The 23971-nt window shown below is 41.6% G+C and overlaps 1 protein-coding gene across 8 annotated transcripts in view; it reads right to left on the bottom strand.

Moving 5' to 3' along the window:
• Nucleotides 1–862: 862 nt before the first annotated feature.
• Nucleotides 863–23971, bottom strand: part of pnpla6 (patatin-like phospholipase domain containing 6) — a 43901-nt gene continuing 20792 nt past the window's right edge. For 2 of the 8 annotated variants that reach the window (XM_031289308.2, XM_036000783.1), the window contains exons 14-38: nt 21471–21568; nt 20685–20864; nt 18769–18846; nt 18066–18271; nt 17390–17521; nt 17059–17182; nt 16044–16157; nt 15893–15968; nt 15663–15812; nt 15364–15427; nt 14906–15074; nt 14583–14765; nt 14360–14478; nt 13868–14024; nt 13549–13665; nt 13317–13386; nt 9741–9833; nt 8071–8094; nt 7555–7671; nt 5411–5559; nt 5077–5229; nt 3929–4045; nt 3731–3812; nt 3366–3511; nt 863–2583 (exon numbers count right to left, since the gene is read on the bottom strand). In XM_031289308.2, the coding sequence (XP_031145168.1) occupies nt 2509–2583; nt 3366–3511; nt 3731–3812; nt 3929–4045; nt 5077–5229; nt 5411–5559; nt 7555–7671; nt 8071–8094; nt 9741–9833; nt 13317–13386; nt 13549–13665; nt 13868–14024; nt 14360–14478; nt 14583–14765; nt 14906–15074; nt 15364–15427; nt 15663–15812; nt 15893–15968; nt 16044–16157; nt 17059–17182; nt 17390–17521; nt 18066–18271; nt 18769–18846; nt 20685–20864; nt 21471–21568 (2993 nt within the window). In that variant the 3' untranslated portion in view covers nt 863–2508. Of the gene's footprint in view, nt 2584–3365; nt 3512–3730; nt 3813–3928; nt 4046–5076; nt 5230–5410; nt 5560–5775; nt 8039–8070; nt 8095–8852; nt 10035–13316; nt 13387–13548; nt 13666–13867; nt 14025–14359; nt 14479–14582; nt 14766–14905; nt 15075–15363; nt 15428–15662; nt 15813–15892; nt 15969–16043; nt 16158–17058; nt 17183–17389; nt 17522–18065; nt 18272–18768; nt 18847–20684; nt 20865–21470; nt 21569–23971 lie in introns of those variants that run through there. The other 6 variants (XM_031289312.2, XM_031289310.2, XM_036000784.1 and 3 more) reach the window with 6 other exon arrangements.

Here is a 23971-nt window from a genome sequence, read left to right as displayed (position 1 = left end):
ATCCTGTTCCTGCATGACTGCACAGTATTTACTGCCATATCGGGCATAGCCTTTGTAATAGTCAGACAAAACACTGACAGCTCAGAGGACAATACATGTATTTGGCCTTTATTTAATATAGTTTAACTTTCTTACAGGGTCAAAACTACTGTAAACTAAAGTAAAATCACATCGCATCACATCTGGTCACTTCACACGTCCCTCGTAGCCTGGAGGTTCCCGGAGTCCCGCAGAGTTTTCAGGTAGTACCAGACCAGTTAATGCCATGTCACTATCCGACCCCAGTAACATTAGGCTATGTGTAAGTGCTTCATAATTGATTCCATAATTTCATGCAATAAATAAATAAATTATTTATTTGATGTAAAGTTAACAATTTAAATCTGATGTGATTCAACGGATTTGTCCCATACAGTACAGGAATATACTGATGTATAACAAGTAGAAAATTAACATAGGCAAATGAAGGGGTTGTAGCCACTAGTGCGTAGTCCATTGTTAATATTTTCACATTTCCGTCCCGGAACTAATGTTCTCTGTTTCTTGCCGTGACCCTCTGGAGGATCCGTACAAAACAGCTGAAGTCAAGTTAATTAGAACAGAAGAGGGGTGGCCTCTAGCTCACCCAGTAAGGGCGTTCGCCCCATGTAGGCTGAGTCCTGCAGCGGCGCGGGTTCGAATCTGACCTGCTGCCCTTTGCTGTGTGTCATCCCCCATCTCTCTCCCCCTTCTTTCTTGTCTATCCACTGTCACTATATAATAAAGGGAAAAGCCCCCAAAAAAAATAATCTTTAAAGAATAGAAGAACCCACCCCCCAAAAAAAAAGAAAAAAAAAGAAAACCCTTTTTAAAAAGTCAGTAGTTAACACGTATAAATAAAACTTTAATTTTAAAAGAAGAAACCCTTTTTTTTTGTTTAGGTGTAAGTTCCCTTGTTTTGCAGCAAAGCATCAACTTACAAATCTCCACATCATATACATATATGAATATGAACTTTGTGTACATTATAATATACTCCTGTTACAATCTACAATAGGTCCATGTTAATTAAGTGTTAATACTTGCATCAGGTGAATTTCTGCACATATGAAGTTAGAAAGTACTCAGGGTTTCTGCGTATTATCCGACAATAATTTGTTGGCTAGGTTTTAAAGATTTTCATTGCTGTACAGTCTCAGATACACCCTCATACACACCTTATTGTTCACCATATGCAGGTACCATGAGTACTGTATGTGTGACCTCCTGCAAGCAGAGGCGGGCACACACCGGTTTGTTGTTTAGTGTGTAGTCAAATGAGCGCGCTCTTCTCCACAGTCACTGTGAGTGGATCGAACACTGGTTGAAAAGGCATCGTCTTTTTCTGGCATCATCTCAAACGTAAACAGCTGAAACACTACATTTCACATAGGCAGACACAATGTCATCCACTCACTGAACTCATCTCATTCACCCTTAATTAATTTACATTACACATTTTCCCCATCCTCTGTTCAATTTAGTCTACCTACAGTGAATCAAGCTCCCTCTACTCTATTCTCGGTGAATGTTAAATAAATTAAATTAAAATAACACTTTACTCAGTGGTCCATCTCTTTTGTCCATCCACGCACTTTTATCTGCCTACTTTATTTCAAAACGTTTTTACATTCATTAACGCGTCTTTCTCTTTAAATGTCTCCTAATTTGAATCAATTCTCGTTCTGCTCTGTTCATTCAACAAAAAGTCTACTTTGGCTTCTACATGAACATCTATTCCTCCTACAGCTTCCCCTTCCTGACTCCCTACTAATACTAAAGTTACTATTACTAACTACAGCTCAATTGTATGTATTTCTTACTTTTCTTTTCAGTGTCCTGCTATTATTTAAAAAAAAATCACAGCAAACAGTCATCCTAACACGCAGGCAACGTATACACACTCATCCGAACAAGCGCATACAAGAAATTAAAGGGCCATGTAATAGGGTAAAAATGTCAAAAATGGAGTGCAATGAAGATGTACGGACACACGTACAGATTCAGAGACACAGACAAGGTCCTTCTGGCCACTTGAAACTGAGAAACAAGAGAGTGAATTGGAAGCTTTAAGTGTCCCATTTTTGTTGTGTACGTTGCTAGGGGAGTCCCAGTTTTGGCAGGTTTGGGAGTTGGCAGGCAGGGATTCTGGCAATGTGTCAGTTGGGTGTGAAAGTGATGAGAGAAACCGCTGGGTGGGGTAAACATTAAAAAGACCGTTCTTATTCAAAACCATATAAACCACCTTATTCATTTTTGACGGTGAACCGATGAAGCCAGTGTGAGTGCGAGGAGGAAGCCACTTGATGCAAAGAAGGTTCAACAATTTAGGGCATGAACGACAATTTCCTGCAGAAAAACTAAATCCGTACGTTTCAGAAGTTGCAGGAGCTGAGCGTGGCGTCCATGTTTCTCGCCTTGACAGTTTATGGACCCGTAATTTGGCCCTTGGTCTTGTTTAAACTCCCCCTACTCCTCCATGGCCCTCTGTCAACAGTCAGAGACTTCGGAGGTGTTGGAGTCACTGGTGAGTTTCCTGCGTTGTCTCACAGATTTCTCCTCATCCTACAGAGAGAGAAGGAGCGCGAGATAGAGAGAGAGAGAGAGAGAGAGAGAGAGAGAGAGAGAGAGAGAGAGAGCGCGAGAGAGAGAGAGAGAGAGAGAGAGAATGAGTTGTTTTCACCTGTACAGCTGAAAATGTAGGTTCCTCTGGTGTCACCCTCAAGCAACCAAAATGTCATCTCTGCACACAAGATATTAAACAGATATATATTTACACATTGATTAAACCTTTGGATCGTCATGACTGCTTTTCCTCATGTACCACCATCAGGACCAATCTTAAGTCTGTAGCCCTGCATATGGCATAGCAGCAAAAGAAGTAAGACGAAAAGACACCTGCAGACTCATTTCTCGTTCCCAATTGTTCTTTTACTCTAAATGGACATGATAATGTTTCAACAACAAATGTGGTCGTGTCATGATGTAGAATAAAAGAAAAATTAGGAACGAGATACCAGTGTGCATGTATTATTTAGATTTTTTTATGTAGGCATGCACCAATCCAACTTCTTCTATACCGATTCCGATACCTCAACTCAGGATATCTGTCAATACCGATATTTCACAGACCCGATACCAGCGCTCTCTTTTTCCCAAATGTAAAATCTGTAAACCTCACTGCAGGGAAACAAGAGGCCAGGGATCACTGTGGCACTAAAACGAGTCTGTGGCCCGCCATGACTAAATGAATGTAACTGATAGGAGAAACTAACTGACAAAATGTTATAATGACAATGAATTAGAAACTGTATTTAATATGGATCCTGTTTTCTGCGTGTGCTTACAGTCTGAAAGACTCCATTCTGGCCCCACTCTCCAGGGGAGTGGTCCTCAGGGTCCTCTGCCTCCTCCTCCTCTTCCTCCCCCTCCTCCTCTCTCACTGTGTCCATCCCGTCTTCCTCGTACTCTGTCAGACAGTCTGACTCCTCCGCTGAATGGAAAGATTTAGAGGAGAGAATTTATTGTGTGATTGACCCACCCATAAAATACCGGGGACATCTCCTACTGTATTTCAATGAAACAGACCAGGTGAAAGGTATGACCCCTTATTTATTACACTGATTAAATCCGACATGATCTTGAAGGGAAACTGTACATCTATAGGAGGAGACTGCTGTAACAAGAACTTTTTACATGAGTGATCTTTTACCTTCTGCAGCTACGTAGCTTTGGACTGGCTCTATCCTGGAAACAATCTCCGCAAGGTCAGTGAAATCAGCTCCTGTGCCGGACTATGAGACAAGAAATGATCATTATAAACTGACGTATATAACTTAGATGGTAAACATGTATGTAGTTATACATCAACCATATTACATATCATTTGTGGTGTGTGTGCTGTTCTCACATCAGTTCTCTTGCTGTCGTTGTAGTCGGCTGAACGGTGGTCCTTCAGCATGTTCTCGATAATGTCGCCTCGCGCCCAGCCAGTAAACAGCAACTTTCCGTGCTGGTAGCCCACATCCTGAAGTAGTTTAAACAGAAATACTAGGTACTTCTAATAAAGCAAGTAGACAGCTTTTTTAAGGAAATGCGTTGCTGTAACTCTGAAAAGGTTATTATGTATTTTCTTTTAATTTATTTGGTACATCTATGTTAAAATGCGCAGTTTGTTGCATTTTAACATTTACAGTATAAATCATCTATACTTCTTCAAAACTGTATTTCAGATGTGCCGCTGGGCTGGATTTTGTGACTATCAAATGGATTATTTAATGAACAGGGAAAAGGAAGTGCAACAGGAACACAGTTAGAGCTGATTGTTCTTCTTACCAGGCATTCACACCTTAAACAGAGCCTAGTTGTTTCAGGCACCGGTAAGACGCTACTATACAGTACGGATCTGTTTGAGTGACAGATCCATGAGTTGGAAGGCTTGTCAGACACCAGAAAACTGCACAGTAGTTCATAATGATACATGAGACATCTTTTTACAATTCTAGGACATTAAAAAATGCATTGTAAAAATGTCGTTTTTCGGATGTTCGTTTTCTGATGTTCCGTTACCTTCCGCTTTCTTTGTGTTGTAATTTTAAACTCTGGTTGATTTATGAGAACTATGGTTAACTGCTCCTCAGATCTCTGCAAGGTAAATCCAGACAGCTAGCTAGACTATCTGTCCAATCTGCAAGTCTGCAATGCGAGACTACAATAAGGTTAACACTAACCACCATCATTACAACTAGTATGAAACGGAAGGGAACTTGGTTTATCGGTGTTTTAAGCCCCCATCGTCTCCTTCCAGGAAGCGCTGCCTGGATGGCACTAGGATTAGGCAATGGTTATGGTTAGGGTTAGGGTTAGGTGCCTTGAAGTCAACGGTCACAGCGCTGTCTGGAAGGAGACGTTGGGGGCTTAAAACACCATTGAGCGGGAAATTGACTGTGCTCTCATTTGTTGCTGTAATTAAATCAAGGCATCACAATTAACGTGTAATGTTTGCAAATGCCGGATATCTCCAAATTAATAAAAACAATAAGACATGAAGTAACTCACATAGATCTCGTCAAACTTGCCGAAGTCCATAGTCTTGAAGCGGTCGATGGGCGGTCTGATGTACTCGCAGTAAGCACTCTTCTTTACGACCTCTAACTGCCGCACACAAGACACATAGGCCAACCGAGACTGGATCTCTGCCATGTCTGGCACCTGCGAAAGAGGGTGGTGTAATAATGCTACCAGAATTCATGGCTAACACCAACAGAAATATTTCTTAATCTGCAGGCTCAAAATCCCCACTGCTACATTTTGATTAAAAACTCAAATGTACTGCTCTAAATTTTAAGATGCTGAGTCACCCATCATTACCAGTGCCTGCTGCTAACTGTACCTTTACTTTCTCTGCCCAGGGATTGATCCGTTTCCACAGCAACCACCAGCCAGACAGGCTGTCACCATAGTTACAGAGGTCTGTCTCATCTTGGCTACCCACATCGATGGCAATGACTGTTCTGGCGCCCATGTTCCTTGCAATGTCCGCTGTTGGACGTGCAGCACATTCACCAGCATTCACACACACATACACGCAGACGTACAAACACAGCACGACGAAATCCAGCAGCAGAGATGGTAAGACAACGGATCCTGTGTTATTAAGCTTGTTTCAGGATAATATCTGCTGCTTTAAACCTTCATTTGAGGAACCCCAATGTTCAAACAGACTTACACCACAAAAATATCATTTTTTTCAAGTTGTCAGACACACTCCAGAGGATTTATGGCCAATAAGTGAGAGAAAACACTGCGATTTAAAAAACTAAAAATATTTTCCTAGCCAACGAGCACAAGGCTCATTGACTTGCTAGTGTTAAAAAGCGCATTGGTGCAGTGAACATTTTTGTGGTGTTTAGCCTATTCAAAGACAGAAAAACAGGAAGACATCCCACAAGCACAACGCACTGATCCAGAGTGCCAAAAACAACTACAAATACAGCTGATCAAGCACAAACTCTTCAGGGAGAAGACAGAGAAACAAGAGTCAGAAATAAAGGATGTTGATTTTACAAGGCTCCTTTTAGTTGGATCAATCTTTGAGCCCTGAAAGCACCATATTTCACGAACCTCAAGAATGAGTATCGCTTGGGACATAAGAACACATGATTCTCCATACCAAGTAGAGAATTACAATAGCTCAGTTCAGAGCTTTGTGAAATATGGTGGTTTCATCAGTGCCGAGTACATACTTGATCATACACAGAGACAGACTCGGGGGAGTTTTTATCTGCGCACCATAATGAGAGCTAAAAATGTCTTAGTTCTGTAAACATTACAGGAAAGTGTAATTTTTTTCTGGTGCATTTTTAAAATGCTTTCAGGTAATGAGGACGTATTTAATAGTCCGTAGACAAAAACAGCTCCTCCGCCCTTTCTTAACACTCTCTCCACTCATTTTTCCTCTGGTCAAAACAGAACCAAATACTGATTTTAAAACTAAGCTTTAGTATAATGAACAATACTTGTAGGGCTGGGTTAAAACCATTACCACAATATTAAGAAGGATATTTGCCGATAGCAATCATTTGACAATATGACAAATGTATGCATAATCCCACAGAAAATAATCAAACTGAAGTTGAAAGCAGAACTGGTTGCAGTGCTTTGCCTTACATGACGCCAAACTCCTTGTAAGTATAATTCTGTTTGTTTTAAATTATAATTTGCTTGGTGTCATTAATTGGATAACAGAATGATAAAATGATATGATCATATCACCACAGTATGATTCTGTTGAAAGTCAATAAACAATTATATTGTTGATTATTGCCCAGCTCTACAGAAAAGTGCTCATTTCGACATGAGGGGAACCAGACTTTTAATCTTAAAGCAGACTGGTGTCTTATGGTATAAAAAAATAGCAAAAATCACGCTATGGTTTTAATATCAGGAACTTGAAAATCTTTTTTTTTAGCGTTAAATTTGATACTAGTGGTAATTCCTCCGCCCATTTTTTATTCTATACCTTTCTGACACCAGGCTGTTTGACAGACAAATACCACATTCCCCTCTTCATTGTGGTATTTCTTACAGTAGTTGAAGTGTAACCCTGACATTATATAAACTTGAATCCACTCTTGATATAAGTCTAAATGCTGAATTTTCCCCATCTAGTAATACAGAATATTTCAGAGTCGGATAAAGATTGTTTACTCACTGAGCTCACTCAGTTTTTATGTTTGTTTTTTAAATGTGGATGATGAAAACTAAATTTGTCTTAATTGATGGTTTGAACTGGCTCCAATATTCAGACAGGGAAAACTCAGCACACTCCTCCACTACCACATCACTTCCCTTTACCAGCATTAAGACAAGCCCATGTCTGTATACTTACCCAGCCTATAAACAACTTGATTAAAACCCCTCATAACAACCATCCCCGTCCCTCACTCCACTTCCCCCCTCCTCTGGGGGACAGGAGTTTGGTGGACATTAAGGGTTGTGTGTTGGTGGGGGAGGGGGGACACCACCTCTACTTGCCTGGCAGGTTGTTGATGTAGCCACCGTCCATTAGCAAGTTGCCGTCTTTGGGGTCGCAGAGAGGCGGCAGGTACCCCGAGAGGGTCATGCTCGCCCGCACATAGCGCCACAGAGAGCCTGACACACCAGGGAGGGAAGGAGGGAGGAGGAAGGGGGGGGGATAACATCTCAATAATTTTTGCTATACGTTTCAGGTTAGTGTCGACACAGAACGCAATCCCAACATCAGAGGGAGATCGGACAAAGGAAGGTTGCCGACTCCCTGCAAAGGCTAGGACTGTGGTTCTGCCCACCTTTACACTCTGTTGTACACCACTGCAAACCCCATTACCTTGCGCAGAGACCCTGTGTGACTTGTGCATAAGGTAAAAAAGTAAATGGCAACAATGACAGAGCAGCAAGGCTGTTTGAATCTCCAAACAGTGTCCCAACAACAGCGCTTTACAGTATTTGATCATTTTAATTTGCTCAAATGTTTTGCTGTTTTTTGTTTTTTTGGTTTGTTTAAAATCTGACCTGGGACATTGTTAACATAGCAACCATCCACAAGCAAGTGGCCATCCTTGGGGTCGCAAGGTAAAAAAGTAAATGGCAACCATGATAGAGCAGCAAGGCTGTTTGAATCTCCAAACTGTGTCCCAACAACAGCGCTTTACAGTATTAGATCATTTGAATTTGCTCCTTTCTAAAGCAAAATCCACAGATAGTGTATATTTAAGCTGAAACGAACCATGATAACCTGTTGAGAAGAAGTAGAGAATATTGCAATGGACCTACTTTAATTGTCTATATGTCAGAGAAGGAGCAGCGGCAGATGTTGTGACAATGTTTGGAAATCCTTCATCGTGAACATGGCAGGGAAGCACCCAGCCTGCCCAGTCCTGCAGTCCAGCTCAGTGCCAGCAGGGGGCAGGAGCAGGACTGGCGCTGCATGGGTTGGAAGGATAAAGAGCACCACAGAGAAAGTGGGAGCCGCAGCTATGCGTGGAGTATATGTGAATGCTGAAATTCAACTTTAAGGGAATCACTACCACTAACAGCTTTCCATTTGTTTGCCCTAGGTGTATTGTAACTTAAGGGCTTTATTCCACTTGTACAGGAGCTACAATGAGCAACAGCAGGATCCAGAACACACATTTCTGAATAATGATACAAAATATTTAAAAAAAACCCAAAAGAAGGTAATACATGCCATCAATATATATTTCAAAGAAATATATTGATTGTGTAATGAAGCAAGCAAAGCCAAGGTAGAGGTGCTGCGTAGGAGAGACTGGACATGTTGCTGTAGGTAGAGGTGACTGAAATGAAACAGTAGCAATTTCACAAGGACCTTCTCATGGGAAACAAGGGGAACAAGCTGTCCAAAAGACAGACACATTTAGGCCCACCAAAACGCACAATGATCCACAATAACAGACAGATGTGATGTTGACACGGTGCAGCCATTCACTATCTCCAGTAATTGTCACCTCTAACACTATCAGATTTCATTGAAACGAAGCACGCAGTACTGTCTGGTCTCTACACCTGATCTCACACTGAAAATCCAGCTAAATCAAAACCACTTAAGTTTGTTTTATATCAGCCAAGCTGAGCTACCTGCAAGTTAGTAACTGCATTTTTGTAAAAATGTATCAAAATAAGCCAGTAGAGTTGTGCATTAAGACATCAGTGTTTACAAGACACATCCAGAACTTTATAGTTAAAAAAGGAGAATGTAAAAGTATATCAAATATACATAGGGGACCAGAAGAAGCCAGACCATCATGCGTCTCTCTATGACCCATAGATGTCCAGCCATGCATGGGCAAAACCTCACATCTACTTAGAAAGCCAGAGTCAGCGGTTATATTCAGAGGTGGCGCCAAGCTAACTGAAGAAAGCGTGCTGTGTGTGTGAATCAAAAAGCCAATTGGAGTTATAGATATATGGCCAGTGAAAAATGAGGCACTGGTTGGCTCAATCCTAAGACATATAGTGGATTTATTCTTTCCTTCCAAACCATGGGCTCCCAATGTCCACCTGGTCAGGGTGGGGTTAGTTACAAGTGAGAACTTGGTAGGGAGAGGACAAGAAAGAGGAGGAGGGTAGCCAAGTGGTTGATTGTCGACTTAGGGATGGGGGAGGAGGTTTTGGTGAGCGGGTGTTTAAAATCTGACCTGGGACATTGTTAACATAGCAACCATCCACAAGCAAGTGGCCATCCTTGGGGTCGCACAGGGGAGGTAAATAGGGGGTGTAGGAGGCGCTGGCTCTAACATATCGCCAGACGCAACCTGTCGGGAAATGGAGATGGAGAAGGAGGAACACATCAAATATGGGCCGGACTCAACGTCACAGATGGAAAAAGAGAGCGAGAAAGACAGAGAGAGTACAGAGAGAGAGAAGAAAGCTGAAAAAGAGAAGAAGAAGGAGGGAGAGAGGAAGACATGGAGAGAAAGAAATGCCCGCAACATAGAGAAGAAGAGTGCAAGAGGCTGCAAGGAGCAGGACAGAGAGGAGGGGGAATACAATGTCAACAAAATGATTTACTTATGCCTACGGCTTCTAACCAAATGCAGTACATTCTAGTACGAGGCCAATTTCAAATAAAAGCATACGAATAATATACTTTGTTCAGAATGATGACAAGATACCAAAATATCAACACAAAAACATAATAAAACAAAAACAAACACAATTACTACAAACAGCAAAATTTAGGCTAAGTATAACTAAAATCAGTCTGTGATATAAATGACAGCAAATAGGTCTGCTGAATGATACCAGATGTATGTGAATTAGCTTTCCAACCTAAAAACAGTGATGCAAGGTTTGTTTGATGTGTTAATTAAGAATATAAAACAAATAGTATTAGCGTTGTTAGATGACTGGTCCGACGAGCAGGGTGGGAGGAAGACAGGCAGAGAGGAGAGAGAGAGTCCATCGATAGAGGCCGTCCAAGAAGTACTGTTTGGCGTTAAACTAAATTCTCCAAAATGTAGACTGAAGAGAAAACTGCAAGTGAACTGGACACGGTTTTACAGAAAAGATTTGTGATTTGTGTTTAATTTTAAGTCTTGGTAGTCTTGGTAGTTTTTCTCACTTGATAAATGCAAACTTATGACCATTTGTATCTTACACCCATCAAAACGGCGATGTTTGACAAAGCACACCAGAAAAACTACATAAAGCACAGAATGGTGATGAGTGAGGGAAGCAGCGTAGGATGTCATTAAGGAGCAATGAGGGAAAAGCAGAGTGGAGTGTTCTGGATCCTACATGTTGACACAGACATACAGTAGGAGAGGAATCAGAAATTGGGGGTCAGCGACTAGCTACACAGTTATTTTGCCTATGGCATAACCTATGGATGGGCAGCTCTGTGATGTCTCTCTATGTGCAGAAAGACCTGGCGTCAGGGATAACTATAGGGCATAATCTGGGAGCTTTAGAAACGGATGTGATGAACAAAAAAATATGAAAAATCTACAGATTTATCAATTTAGTGTATGAAAAGAAGGAAGAAGAGAAGTTTAATAGAGACAGAAAAGAAAATCAAGATATAGAAACCGTCGGCAAGATGGTGAAAGATTAGAAAAATGAAAGAAAGAAAGAAAGAAAGAGAAACAAAGGAAAAAAAGAAATGAAAAGGGAAGAAACTAGTGCAGTAAAAGTGAGAGAGGCAGATGATGGGAACAATGAGACAGAGAAAGGAAAAGGCTTCATGCCAACAGTTAATTCATACACATGCCACGATGCAAACATAAGCAAACCCCTCAAATCCAGTAATCAGCCTAAATTATAATAATTCAAAACATTGCCTGTACAATGGAACTAGCAATGTCTTATTTTGATGCAAAATGCTGTAATTTCAAAGGTAGCATTACACTGATTATGTCAAAAAGTTACACGGTGTAGAAAATGGCACACTGGATTTGTGAAGTTGATGGTGGGTCCTTTCAGGCTAGATCTGCTTTGGCTAATGTTAGTTCTGGTGCATTTTCTTTAACGCCAAGTCAAACAGAACACATTTGCCATTATTTCAGTAAATACAGACACAAGCACAGAAACATCTACACAGTGTTTTCTTTTGTACATATTTAGTGAAATAACAATCTAAGCCCTTGGCCGTGGCATACTCCAAACAAGATTAAAAATGGCATGTTTATGGAGGCAAAATACTGAGTTTGTGACTAAAATGAAGCAATGCATTTTGCTTTGATGGCTGCAGTGTATGCAGGCTGGCACTCAAACTTATCTGGGTCATTTCACCTGGATTTCTTTTTTTTTTTACAAAATGTTCTCTGAGCCTTGTGTTTCAGAATTATTATAGTCTCACATTGCCAGACCTTCCTGCACAGTGCTGCGAAGGAGGGTCTGGCTAGTCCACACAGCATTCCGGGATGGGAGAAAAACGTGCTTTGGTTTATTGGCATTTCATTATATCAATCAAACCAATCGTCTTGGGCGGTGTTAAGCGCCGGACAGAGCCACAGTGCCGCTGCAAAATAGCCTCGGGAAGGAACTTCTTTGGGTGGAACATGTGTACGTTTAAAGGTTGTTTTAGTCGTGCAACAGAAAACTCAGATTGGACAGATAGTCTAGCTAGCTGTCTGGATTTACCCTGCAGAGATCTGAGGAGCAGTTAACCATAAATCCACCGGAGTGATTACAACACAAAAAAAGTAAGGTAAGGTAACGGAAATCCGCCTGAAAAGAGTGACGTCTCGCGGAATTTCCGGCGGCACAGGAGCAATCCCGCAAGTGGAACGTTGTGGATATAGACTAGAGAATTATAGTCATCACACTTTACTAGTTTTAACACGTTTTGTGGTAAGGAACTTAAAATGGTCTACATCCAGCAAGAAACTTTTACACAAACACATCTAGAGTTGTAATAACTACTTTGGCATTTGCTCAAAGTGGCGTAATCAACAGCAGTTTGAAAAAACACCAACTTCAATTTAGTTTGGAGTATACCGCCTTTAACCATGAATCTGAGGGCATGCAGTCCTGTCACTCTAGATGATGCATAAGCCAGTTACATTTTTATGTACTGACCCAAGCTGTGCCTACTAATATAATATTCATGGAAAGATTTTAAAAAATGCTACAGGGCCTAAAGTGACTTGTGAAATCAATTGAATTCAACAGCATGCCAATATATTGACTTAGGTAATAGCTTTAGTTACTGGGCCATTTTACTTCATTTTACTATGATTGCTTCTCACTGCTTAATTACTTTTGAAACCTGAATTGATGACAATGCCAATTTCACACATTAGTTCTCTGTCATTCGGAGCAGTATTATTGTTCGAGCTGTGTTAAATGTTGACTTAAGCAATTACTCATGTCCTTTATTGTGTATGATGTGATGTGTGTTTACATTTATGTGTGCTCATCTGAAGCTATGAAAATAATGTACTGTACTAACAAACACTGTAAAACTACCGCAATGTACAAAAGTACTGTCTTAAGCTTATCGAAGGTGAAAAAACAACATCTAGCCGATCACAATAGTGATATAATATGTGGTGGCCCATGCATTCAGCTCAGCTGTCGGTGTTTGGTGTTTTAAGCCCCCAATGTCGCCTTCCAGGCAGCGCTGCCTGGGAGGCACTAGGATTAGGCAATGGTTATGGTTATGGTTATGGTTATAGTTAGGGTTAGGGTTAAGGTTCAGGTTAGGGTTAGGTGCCTTGAAGTCAACGGTCGCAGCGCTGCCTTGAAGTCGATGTTGGGGGCTTAAAACACCATCGAGCTCAGCTTTCACTTACCATCCTGGTGAACACGCATGGCAGAGGCTGTGATGTCAGTGGTGACGTTGAAGTATGGCAGCCAAAGGTCCTGGGGGCACAGAAAGTATTTCAGTGTCATAAATTGTATTATTATTTTCCCAGTGACTGCTTTAAACACATGACCCTCTTGTGTTCTGGCAGACCTTACTGCAGCGAGAAAAAATAAATTATCTTTGAACTTGAAAAACGACTTTGTGCCGCAATCCCTCACCTCAGCTTGCTTGTCCTGGAACACTTTATAGATGCTAGTGTTGAAGGCAGAACCCGAGAACATGGAGGTGATGGGATAGGTCAGGTCCAGGACTGTTTTGAATACTGAGTTCATTGCCTGTTGAACAACAAAATACAGAGAAATTGGATGCAAGTCTTTTGTTAATTACCTATTCTTGTTTGAAAGCGCAAGCTTTTTAAAACATTGAAAGACATTGAATTGAAGGCTGCTGGGTAAAATTAAACCTTTTTTCATTTCAAGAGCAAAATGTCATCTTAGACAGAAATGACTGAATAATGGTTATAGATGTGTGCTCTACCTTGGACCACTCTCTAGCTCTCTGTTTGGTTCTGACGGCACTCCTCTCCTCAGCGTACAGAGCGCCAATGAATGAGCCGATTGAGGTCCCACCCACTATGTCAATAGGAATCCCCGCTTCCTCCATAGCTTTGATCACACCCACATGAGAGCAGCCTCTGCATGAGGGAAAACAAACATGTTCAACAACAGTCAGGTAGTAGAGTAGAGTACTTTAGAGAGTAGAGTACTTTTTTGTCATCAGAATTTAGTTTGATAAGATGGGTGATAAGGTTTAATTTTGACATTACAAAATCCTTCCCTGCATTTCCTTACATAATGTTAACAGGAAGGGGAGTTTAGGGCTGCTGACACATTGAATAATATTAATGTCAGGTGGATAGACTGCATTGTTGATATTACAAAACATCAAGACTTGTAAGACACCACCTGTTCTCTCCACAAGTCTGTACAGATAGCTGTAGCTCAGCCCTCTTTGGGCAGCCCTGCTCACCTGGCTCCACCTCCTCCCAGCACCACGGCGATGCTGTTTCCTGTCAGGACTCGGGCCAGCCGAGAGAAATCACTGTGCCTGTCTGCCGTTTTCTCAAACACCTTCTCATATACATCCCTCTGCAAAAACATAGAACGTGCACATGTAGACAGAGTCAAAGCAGCTATTTTCCATTGACATTTAGCTATACCAGTTTGGCAAATATTACAAGTTTGCTTCGTACTATTTTGCTGGGGCTGCGTCTGGAGAAGACCCTGCGGGGACACTTGAGATGGAGATGCCCGGAGCACCAGCTACGCATGTTGAGCCACTCGACCGTCCTGGAGGGGCCCGGCCCATCCTCTTTGTGCAGAAGGACCAGCTGTTTCAGAGCCCGAACTGCTGTGTTCTCCAGCATCTGCTCCAACTGGAGCAGGAGAGGAGAGAAGAGAACGGAGAAAAGATTTAGAAAAGAGACAGAGAGAGTAAATGGGAGTTATTCATATTTGAAAGGTTTGTTACCAGAATCCCCTCCCCCACACTTTCCTGTCCTAGACACACACATACCTCTCCAAGGGCAGGTTCCTGGTCCCCCAGGCCGACGATGAGGATGCAGTCAGCCTGGCGGATGCAGCGCTGAGTCCAAGGGGTCATGCTGTTGTCAGTCTGGTACAGGACAATCCGATTGATGTCCTCCTGCTGGGCCAGCCAGCCAGAGAGACGGTACTCATGGATACTGATAGAGGAGAAAAGCAGGGATGAGGTTATAATTTTAGCGTTTAAAAATCACCAAAAACAGACACTGACAGTGATTGAGAGGAATGGAAAATGAGAGGGGGTTAACATAACGAGGACCAAAAAATATGTGATAGGAAAAAGGCAGGAAGAAAAAATTGGTAGATACTTTTATATAGACTAACTTAAAATTTGGGAGGGAGTGAGACAAAAATGTGCAGTTGGAAAGCTTTTGTGATCATGCTTGATGAGACTAAGAACTGAGACGTTTTTCTCATAGTTTGACTGACCAGTCCAAAGCACAGGCGCCCAGTCGCTCTTTGATTATTTCGCTGGTTAACAGCAGAGTGGGCCCTGCAAGTGGCAAACAGAGACAGACAGCAGAGGCAGTATAAAATGTATGAATACAAAGAACAGTATTAATGTAAAACTTCCACTTCCATGTGTATTCCAAACTGTTTCACTGTATCATACTTGTAAGTAATGTATACTTCTGATATAAGCAGGAACTAAACAAAAACAAAAATCTAGCAAACCCAGATTAAAAAAAAGGCTGTTGTGGACAAAATTAAATATTGTGTGGGCCTACCAATGGCACTGAGGGCATGGCTGAGCTCCATGTTGAATGCATTGATAGGCACCTCGTCACATACAGGCAGGACAGCCACAGTAGAGAGGTTGCTGGCAGGGTTGGTGACATCAGTACTGGCTGTCACGCTGGGCAGACCCAGGGCTGACCCTGGAAGACAGAACAACAGTGTGTAAATGGAGTATGTATGTATGTTTATGTGCATTAAATGCTCCTTATCATCACCTTACCTGAGAAGGGACCGCGACCCTGCTGCAGGTTTCCCAGAATCTTCTGGCCTAGCAAGTGGATCAACCTCGTCACCACCTGAACAGACATCAAGCATCAGTACCATTTCAGCCGTACACACAACCACAACCAGTTGAAGACAAATTCACTGACCTGGGGATATCGTCTTTTGATGTTGTTGAGTGTTCCCTCGGGCAGTTTGACCAGCTCCGTGTCTCTCACAGCGTGGACGGTGGTGGCTCTTGGCTGTCTGGTCAAGGCCTCCACCTAAAAGTATTAGGGAAGGGTACCATGACATGCTTCAGAACTAAATTGTCTATTATACAGTGCTAAGCATAAGTGAATACACCCATGCTAAATTTGACTAAAAAGAGGAATAAAAAATCATCTTTTGGAAACTGATCTTAATGCCTTAATTAAAAAAATGAGGAAAGATCCAACTTTTAAGGACCCCAATTTTCTTTGTGAATGAATAATGTATCGTAAATAAATAAATGTTCTTCCTTAAAATACAGGGTGCATAAGTAAGTACACCCCTATGTTAAATTCCCATAGAGGCAGGCAGATTTTTATTTTTAAACGCCAGTTATTTCATGGATCCAGGATACTATGCATCCTGATAAAGTTCCCTTGGCCTTTGGAATTAAAATAGCCCCACATCATCACATCCCCTTCACCATACCTAGTGATTGGCATGGGGTACTTTCCATAAAAAAGTACCCATATTTACATCCATATTTATTTATGATACATTATTCATTCACAAAGAAAATTGGTGTCCTTAAAGGTTGGATCTTTCCTCATTTTTTTAATTAAGGCATTAAGATCAATTTCCAAAAGATGATTTTTTATTCCTCTTTTTAGTCAACTTGCATGGGTGTATTCAATTATGCTTAGCACTGTATACTAATTATACTAAGTAGGTAATAATAATGATAAATAATTGATAAACATTTCACGCAACATGATTGGGTTTGTCATTTCAATCAGAATGGTTCAAAAATATCAGAAAGTATACCTTATACAGTACATCAGTACAGTATGTCTGTTTAAGCTTCTGAAAAAACACTTAATCATTTTCACCTCCATATTTCATTTTAATAACTAAAGATTATTTTACATGCAGGCAGAATGAGACTGCGACTGATGGGAAAAGACTTGTTCTCACCACCCCGATGAGGTCTCCTCTGCCGTATTCCCCAACTAGTTCTTTTTTGCCATTTGTCTTACGGATGACTGAACGTAGACGTCCATTCAGAACAATGTAGGTGCAGTCTGACTGGTCGTCCTGTCTGTATATGTGAAGAGAAAAAACACAGATATTACAGTAGCCATTACAACAACAAAAAAACAGTTAATGAATACAATGAGCAATAGATGTGATGTTAAAGGCATACTATGCAACTTTTCCAGCTTCGGTCCCCCTACAGGTTGTCTAATTGGAACAACCAGGGCAATGAACAAGAAGTTTGCACAAGGAAGCTAAATATTTGTTATACCTGTAGAGGGCTCTGCCAGCCTCCACAGCCATCCAGTCAATAGCAAAGTCCATCTGCCTGACAAAAGGGGACATGCGGACGGCCACCGTGTGAGCAGCACTCAGCACCACACTGGGCTGCTCCCTCATGATCCTGCAGGGGGCAGCATACAGCACAGACACAGACATGAGCAATACCGGCTATACAGTATTTATTTACATTGTTTGTAAGCAGTTGATATATAGCAAAATTAGAATGGTTCCAGCAATTATGGAAGATTATGGAAAATAATTAAAAATGATGGAAGGGTTCTAAGTAGGCCTTAATGCACCTGGGTCAAACACTGAATGTAAAAGCGAGTAATTCAATTGTTTGCACTGCATCCACATTCTGTAATGTCTGATATGGTTTTGTTGTTTGGTCTTAAATGCTGTGTTTTGTATTTATGTGAAACAGTGTACATCTTGAGACGAAAGACAAATGTATATTTTATTTTTTATATATAAAAAAAAAAAAAAATATATATATATATATATATATATATATATGTATTAAAATATTCTGATAATAAAGTGAAATCAAAATCAAATCAATCAACCTACATAGAAAGCTTCAATTAGAAATTGAAACTTTTAAGCACCCTTTAAAAAATACTGGTCATTCTTGTTTGTCCACACATTCAAGGCGATCAACTCACTCGTAGAAATCTGACTTTGAGATCTTGAGGTAAGTACAGTCTCGGACGGCCTTGATGGTGAAGATGAGGGGCTCTCCAGTGAGCACAGCGAGCTGGCCCACCATCTCCCCCGGGTGGGTCACAAACAAGCAGACGGCTTCCTGCTTGTCAATCATCCGCTGGTAGACGTGCAGACAACCAGACAGGACGAAGTGCAGACTCACATCCTAAAAGAGTGAAATGAGAAAGAGATGGAGAAAACAGAAACAGGGGAGGATAACAAGAACTTTGCTGTGTTATCTGACACATTCATAAACAAAATATAAAAAAAAATAATAAATAACATATGGACAGACAGGTAGCAAACAGAGTAATACATTTAATGCCTATAAACTATCAACTGAAAATTATCAAAATAAAGGATATTATAAAATGTATTTATATTTAATTTATTATAAATTATAAAATAAGGATAATCTGATAATCAGATTTTTTATGTATTACGCAGGTTTTAAGGCAATGATTTTTGAGGTAAAATAACTAGTCTAAAAAGACATTACAACCTTTCTATCTGTTATACAGTTTTCATTTTTTTATTCTAAACTTCACTGCTTCTGTAGTTGCTGCACTCTGCCTTTGTAGGGCAGCAAACAGCTAAAGGCAGACAGATCAGTCTATTACAAGTTTTCAAAAAAGTGGTCAGAGTATGTCTTGTGTTAAGTACCTGATCTCCCTGTCTGGCTAAGACAGCTCCAGCTTTTGCATGGTGCAGAGTCACTTTCCCATTTAACAAGGATGGGTCCTGGATTTAAAAAGAAAAACAAAACAAAAACAAAGTCAAACACTCAGGTCAAGCTGTAATAAAAGAGTCAAAGTGGATGAACACTATGGGCGAATTGTCTTCATTCTACTACTTTTATCACGTTACACCACCATGATGTTTTGAAATATTAAGTGTAGCAATACCTACTCAGAGACACACAGAGAGGGTTAACCACATATTGCCTCAAACGCTTGTATAAAACTTCCTTTCTAGATTTAGTCTTGAGCTGAAAACTGCTTTAGAATTAAATCTGCATGATTGTGAAGTGTTGAGCATTTATTATGTTACAGTTACTGGTATCCTGTTCAGCATAACTCTAGCTTGTCATCACGTTTTTTTCTGGATTTTAAGTGGGTTTTTAAAGCTAAAGCAACTTTTTAAAGCATGCATATTCTGTTAGCACTTATTTTATTATATATCAGTCCCTCCAGAAAAACGTGATTATGCGATTGCATAATTCAATGCATAATCAGCCAAAGTCCGCAAATTTATGCGGGGGCCGCATTTTTTCAAATACGCCGCACTTTCGCCGCATAAATTGTCGATTTCCGCGCAAAATATGCGGGGCTTGCATGTTTTCATAATCCCCGCATTTTCGTTGCAAAAAAGTCACATATATCTTAGCAGAAAGTTGAAAAATGTTGCGTTTACTTCACACAAAAGCAGCCATTTTCCCCTGTTGCCATGGGAACGTTATGAAGTGACGTAATTACGCAATGTGAACATCATCGAAAGGCTGCAAACCCCTCGATGAAGTTTTTGCAAGTTCCTGCAATTTTTGCAAGTTCCCACAATTTCATCGCATAAAATTGCATAAATATCCCGCATATTCCATCGCATTTTCTAAGAAAACGTGCCGCATAATCAAGGATTTTTGCTCGTAACAATCACAAAAAAACTCTGCATTTTTCTGGAAGGACTGATATATTAGCAAACACACAGGAACAGCTCACATCTCAGCACTGTGGCTTGACACTGCAGCCTGCCCCCCCCCCACCCCCATCTATAGACCAGGCCCAGTTCCTCACACTATAATCTGTCAGCAGATGCTCCAGAGGGATTTACAACAATGCACTGTGCACAATGTGTTCATCCATGCAAAAAAAAGAATGTAATGAGCCTATTATTATTTCTTAATCCATGTGAATTTGGTCCTAGTGTATATATGATGATTGGGAGAGCACTGCACTACCTGCACTGGATCCCACTTAACTTGCAGTACTTTGACTGCTTCAGCTAAAGAAAATGCACAAAAAACGAATGTGAGGGCGCCTGGGTAACTCACTTGGTGGAGCGTGCGCCCATATATAGAGGTTTACTCCTCTACACAGCGGCCGCGGGTTTGACTCCGACCTGCGGCCCTTTGCTGCATGTCGTTCCCCCTCTCTCTCTCTCCCCTTCATATCTTCAGCTGTACTACACAAATAAAGGCCTAAAATGCCCCATAACACTGATAACTGATAACATCATTTATATACATATCATATAGAAAACATCTAGTACCATGGTACTTTATGCCTTAAATTATCTTGCAGTCAATTGGTATTTTAATTCTTATCCTCTGGGTTTTGCAACCAGTGTGATGAATGTGTTGATTTTGGAAAGTGTCTAGAGTCATGCTTGTTGATGATACGCTTTCATTTACAGTCTCTATGGGTTTGATTACAATGCTAAAAATGTATACACTTCAGGTTGTGTAAAATAGCACATGAAAAGTTATGCTTTATTGTGTTTCTCTTTAAATAGTGTCTGTGGCATACTACTTTAGTGCAGTGTGATACCACTACATAATAACATAAAGACACACTTAAACAAACCTCAATCTTCATGAGTTTGAGAATCTCTTTCTGAGCTTCCTCAAACAAAGCAACATTGGATCGACTGGACACAGGTGTGGAGATATTGTCCACTCCCGACTCTTCCTCCGGATACAGATAGATCCCTGAGGGAACCTCATCTACTGTCACCCTCCTCTCCCGCTGGTCCTGGCATACAGACTGTAATGGTACACACACACACACACACACACACACACACACACACACACACACACACACACACACACACACACACACACACACAAGAAAAGGTTTGATGAGTCTCAATCTAAACTAGGACTTACAAATATAAGCCCCTACAAAAACTAAGAATTATATAATTATCATGATGAGATGATTAAGACTTTAGCTTACAATCTGATAAGTGTTGGATAATATCATATACGTAGCTGTGTTTCTGATGTACTGAACAATTCAATTCAGTACTAGTAGTATTCAATTTACATGTTCAAATCTGATATCATGTTTTGGAACAATACAGATATTTTTACTATCACACAGCCGAGAGCATTTCTAGTAAGACATCTTTGTTTTTATCAAGAAAGAAAAACACACACACAGCCTCAGAGAGACACTTTTAAATATTTCGGGCACTTAATACATGTAATATCCTGAATTACGTTGTTGTTGTTGTTATTAATTCCCTGTAGCAGACTTTTAGTCGTTCTGAAACACAACTGTAGCTGCTGGTGCAATTACCCAATCGTATGTCAGGAGATGAATTTAGTCAACCTTATTTAATTTAAGAGTCTGCATTGCACTGACCCTAGTAAACGCAGGAGTGTTGCCATCCTCTGCAGAGACAGAGATCCGTCCCCTTTCGTAAGCCATGTCAAAGTCTGATCTGAGACTTTTCTGCATACCTGCATGGACAAAAAAATGGATATTCAGTCTTTAATCAACATTCTGGTTTTGTTAGGTTAAAGACATACATCTAACTCTGGTTTCAGGACATGTGTGTCACGGCCTATCCGTGACTCAGGCATTTTTGGTGTTCTGTGTGTGTGTGTGTGTGTGTGTGTGTATGTGGGAGTGTGTGAGCAGGCATGGCTTTCTCCAGGGCACCTGGCTCTCCAGCGCAGCTGCAAGTGATTTCCTAATCAAGCTCCAGTTAAACGGCCCGGCTCACCAGGCAGAGGAGGGATCCTGGTGAGCCACACCGCCGTTCCTGCCCCTTTCCCTCATAACCGTATGCAGCTGGAAGCTTCCATCCTGGGTTCGGGAGGGCCCATCTCCGTGATGGCTCTAGTGGACTCCGGTACAGATGACAGTTTCATCGATTCCTCTCTAGTGACTATGGCTGGTCTGCCTGTGGAACTCCTCCCAAATCCCAATTTGTCAACGCTCTGGATGGACGCTTGTTAGCACGCATCACCCTCATCACAGCACCCCTCAACCTCCTTCTGTCCAGCAATCACCGTGAGGTAATTACAATTTTGGTCATTCCCTCACCTCATTCCCTTGTTGTGTTAGGCCAGACCTGGTTAAAACTACACAATCCAAACATTGACTGGTCTACACACTCTATAGCTAGTTGGAGCATTTTTTGTCACTCGCAACACCTGCAGTCGGCACTTGCCCCCAGCCAAGCCCCTAGTACCCAGCTATATGAGCCCCCAGATCTCACTCGAGTGCCTTCCGTTTATTATGACATAGGTGACGTTTTCAACAAACAGAAAGCACTATCCCTGCCCCCACACCGGCCATATGATTGTGCTATTGAGATCCTACCTGGTGCTCCATTTCCCTCTCGACAGTTGTACAATCTGTCTAAGCCTGAGAGAGAATCCATGGAAAAATATATCACTGACTCGTTAGCTGCTGGTCTTATCCGTCCCTCCTCCTCCCCTGCGGGCGCTGTTTTTTTCTTTGTGAAAAAGAAGGACAAGACTCTGCGGAACTGTATAGACTATCGCGGCTTAAATGAGATAACTGTGAAGAATAAATACTCTCTTCCCCTCATTGATCCTGCTTTTGAGCAAATTAGCTTTTTCACCAAATTAGACCTGAGAAACGCCTACCATCTCATCCGCATCCGAGCTGGGGATGAGTGGAAGACAGCTTTCAACACCCCGCTCGGCCACTTTGAATATTTGGTCATGCCATTTGGTCTCACTAATGCTCCAGCTGTTTTTTTAGACCCGTGTTAATGATGTCCTCAGAGATATGCTCAATTGTTTCATCTTAGTCTATTTGGATGACATTCTGATTTTCTCCCAGAACCTGGAGGAACACATCCAACATGTCAAGTTGGTGCTGCAACGTCTACTGGAGAACAAATTGTTTGTGAAAGCTCAGAAGTGTGAATTTCATGCTCCTTCTGTGAGTTTCCTGGGTTTCGTTATGGAGCAGGGACAGCTGAGACTGGATCCCAACAAGATCAAGGCAGTGACTGAGTGGCCGACGCCCGCTACCCGGAAGCAGCTCCAGCGTTTCCTTGGGTTTGCCAGCTTTTATCGTCGGTTCATCCGTGATTACAGTAAGGTTGCTGCCCCACTCACCCAACTCACCTCTCCCTCTGCCCCCTTTACCTGAGGTCCCAAGGTACACACGGCATTCACTACGCTCAAGCAATTCTTTTCTTCTGCTCCTGTGTTAATCCACCCAGATTCATCTCTTCAGTTTATTGTGGAGGTGGACGCCTCGGACACTGGAGTGGGAGCTGTCCTCTCACAGCGGTCCCCTCAGGACAACAAGTTGCATCCCTGCGCCTTTTTCTCCCGGCGCCTGTCGCCTGCTGAACGCAACTACGATGTGGGGAATCGTGAGTTACTGGCAGTGGTGTTGGCACTGGAGGAGTGGAGACATTGGCTGGAGGGAGTGGAGCAGCCATTCCTGGTATGGACTGATCACCGGAACTTGGCTTATCTCCGTTCAGCCAAGCGACTGAATTCCCGCCAAGCTCGGAGGGCCCTGTTTCTTGGAAGATTCAATTTCACTCTGACATATAGACCTGGCTGTTATGATGAATGAGGAATAGTGGACCCAAACGCAGAGAGAGAGGCAGGCAGGAGCAGCGTTGAAACTCAAAGATTTATTTCCTCAAAAAACAAAAAACAAACGAGGAGTCCTGTGAGCTGCAGGCAAAAACTAATACCGGGGAGAAAAAGGAGAGACTGACGAAGACACACACACACTGACACGGGGGAATACAAAAACGATCTGACAAGAGACAAAGGGAACACAGGGGTTAAATACATGAGGTAATGAACAAATGAGGGACAGGTGACACGACAGGTGAAACACATCAGGGCGGGGCAGGACAA

The sequence above is a fragment of the Sander lucioperca genome, chromosome 4 (genome assembly GCF_008315115.2).
Source record: "Sander lucioperca isolate FBNREF2018 chromosome 4, SLUC_FBN_1.2, whole genome shotgun sequence".
Classification (NCBI taxonomy): domain Eukaryota; kingdom Metazoa; phylum Chordata; class Actinopteri; order Perciformes; family Percidae; genus Sander; species Sander lucioperca.
The sequence above is the reverse complement of the archived record's forward strand: the minus strand, read 5'-3'. Positions and strand labels throughout refer to the sequence as shown.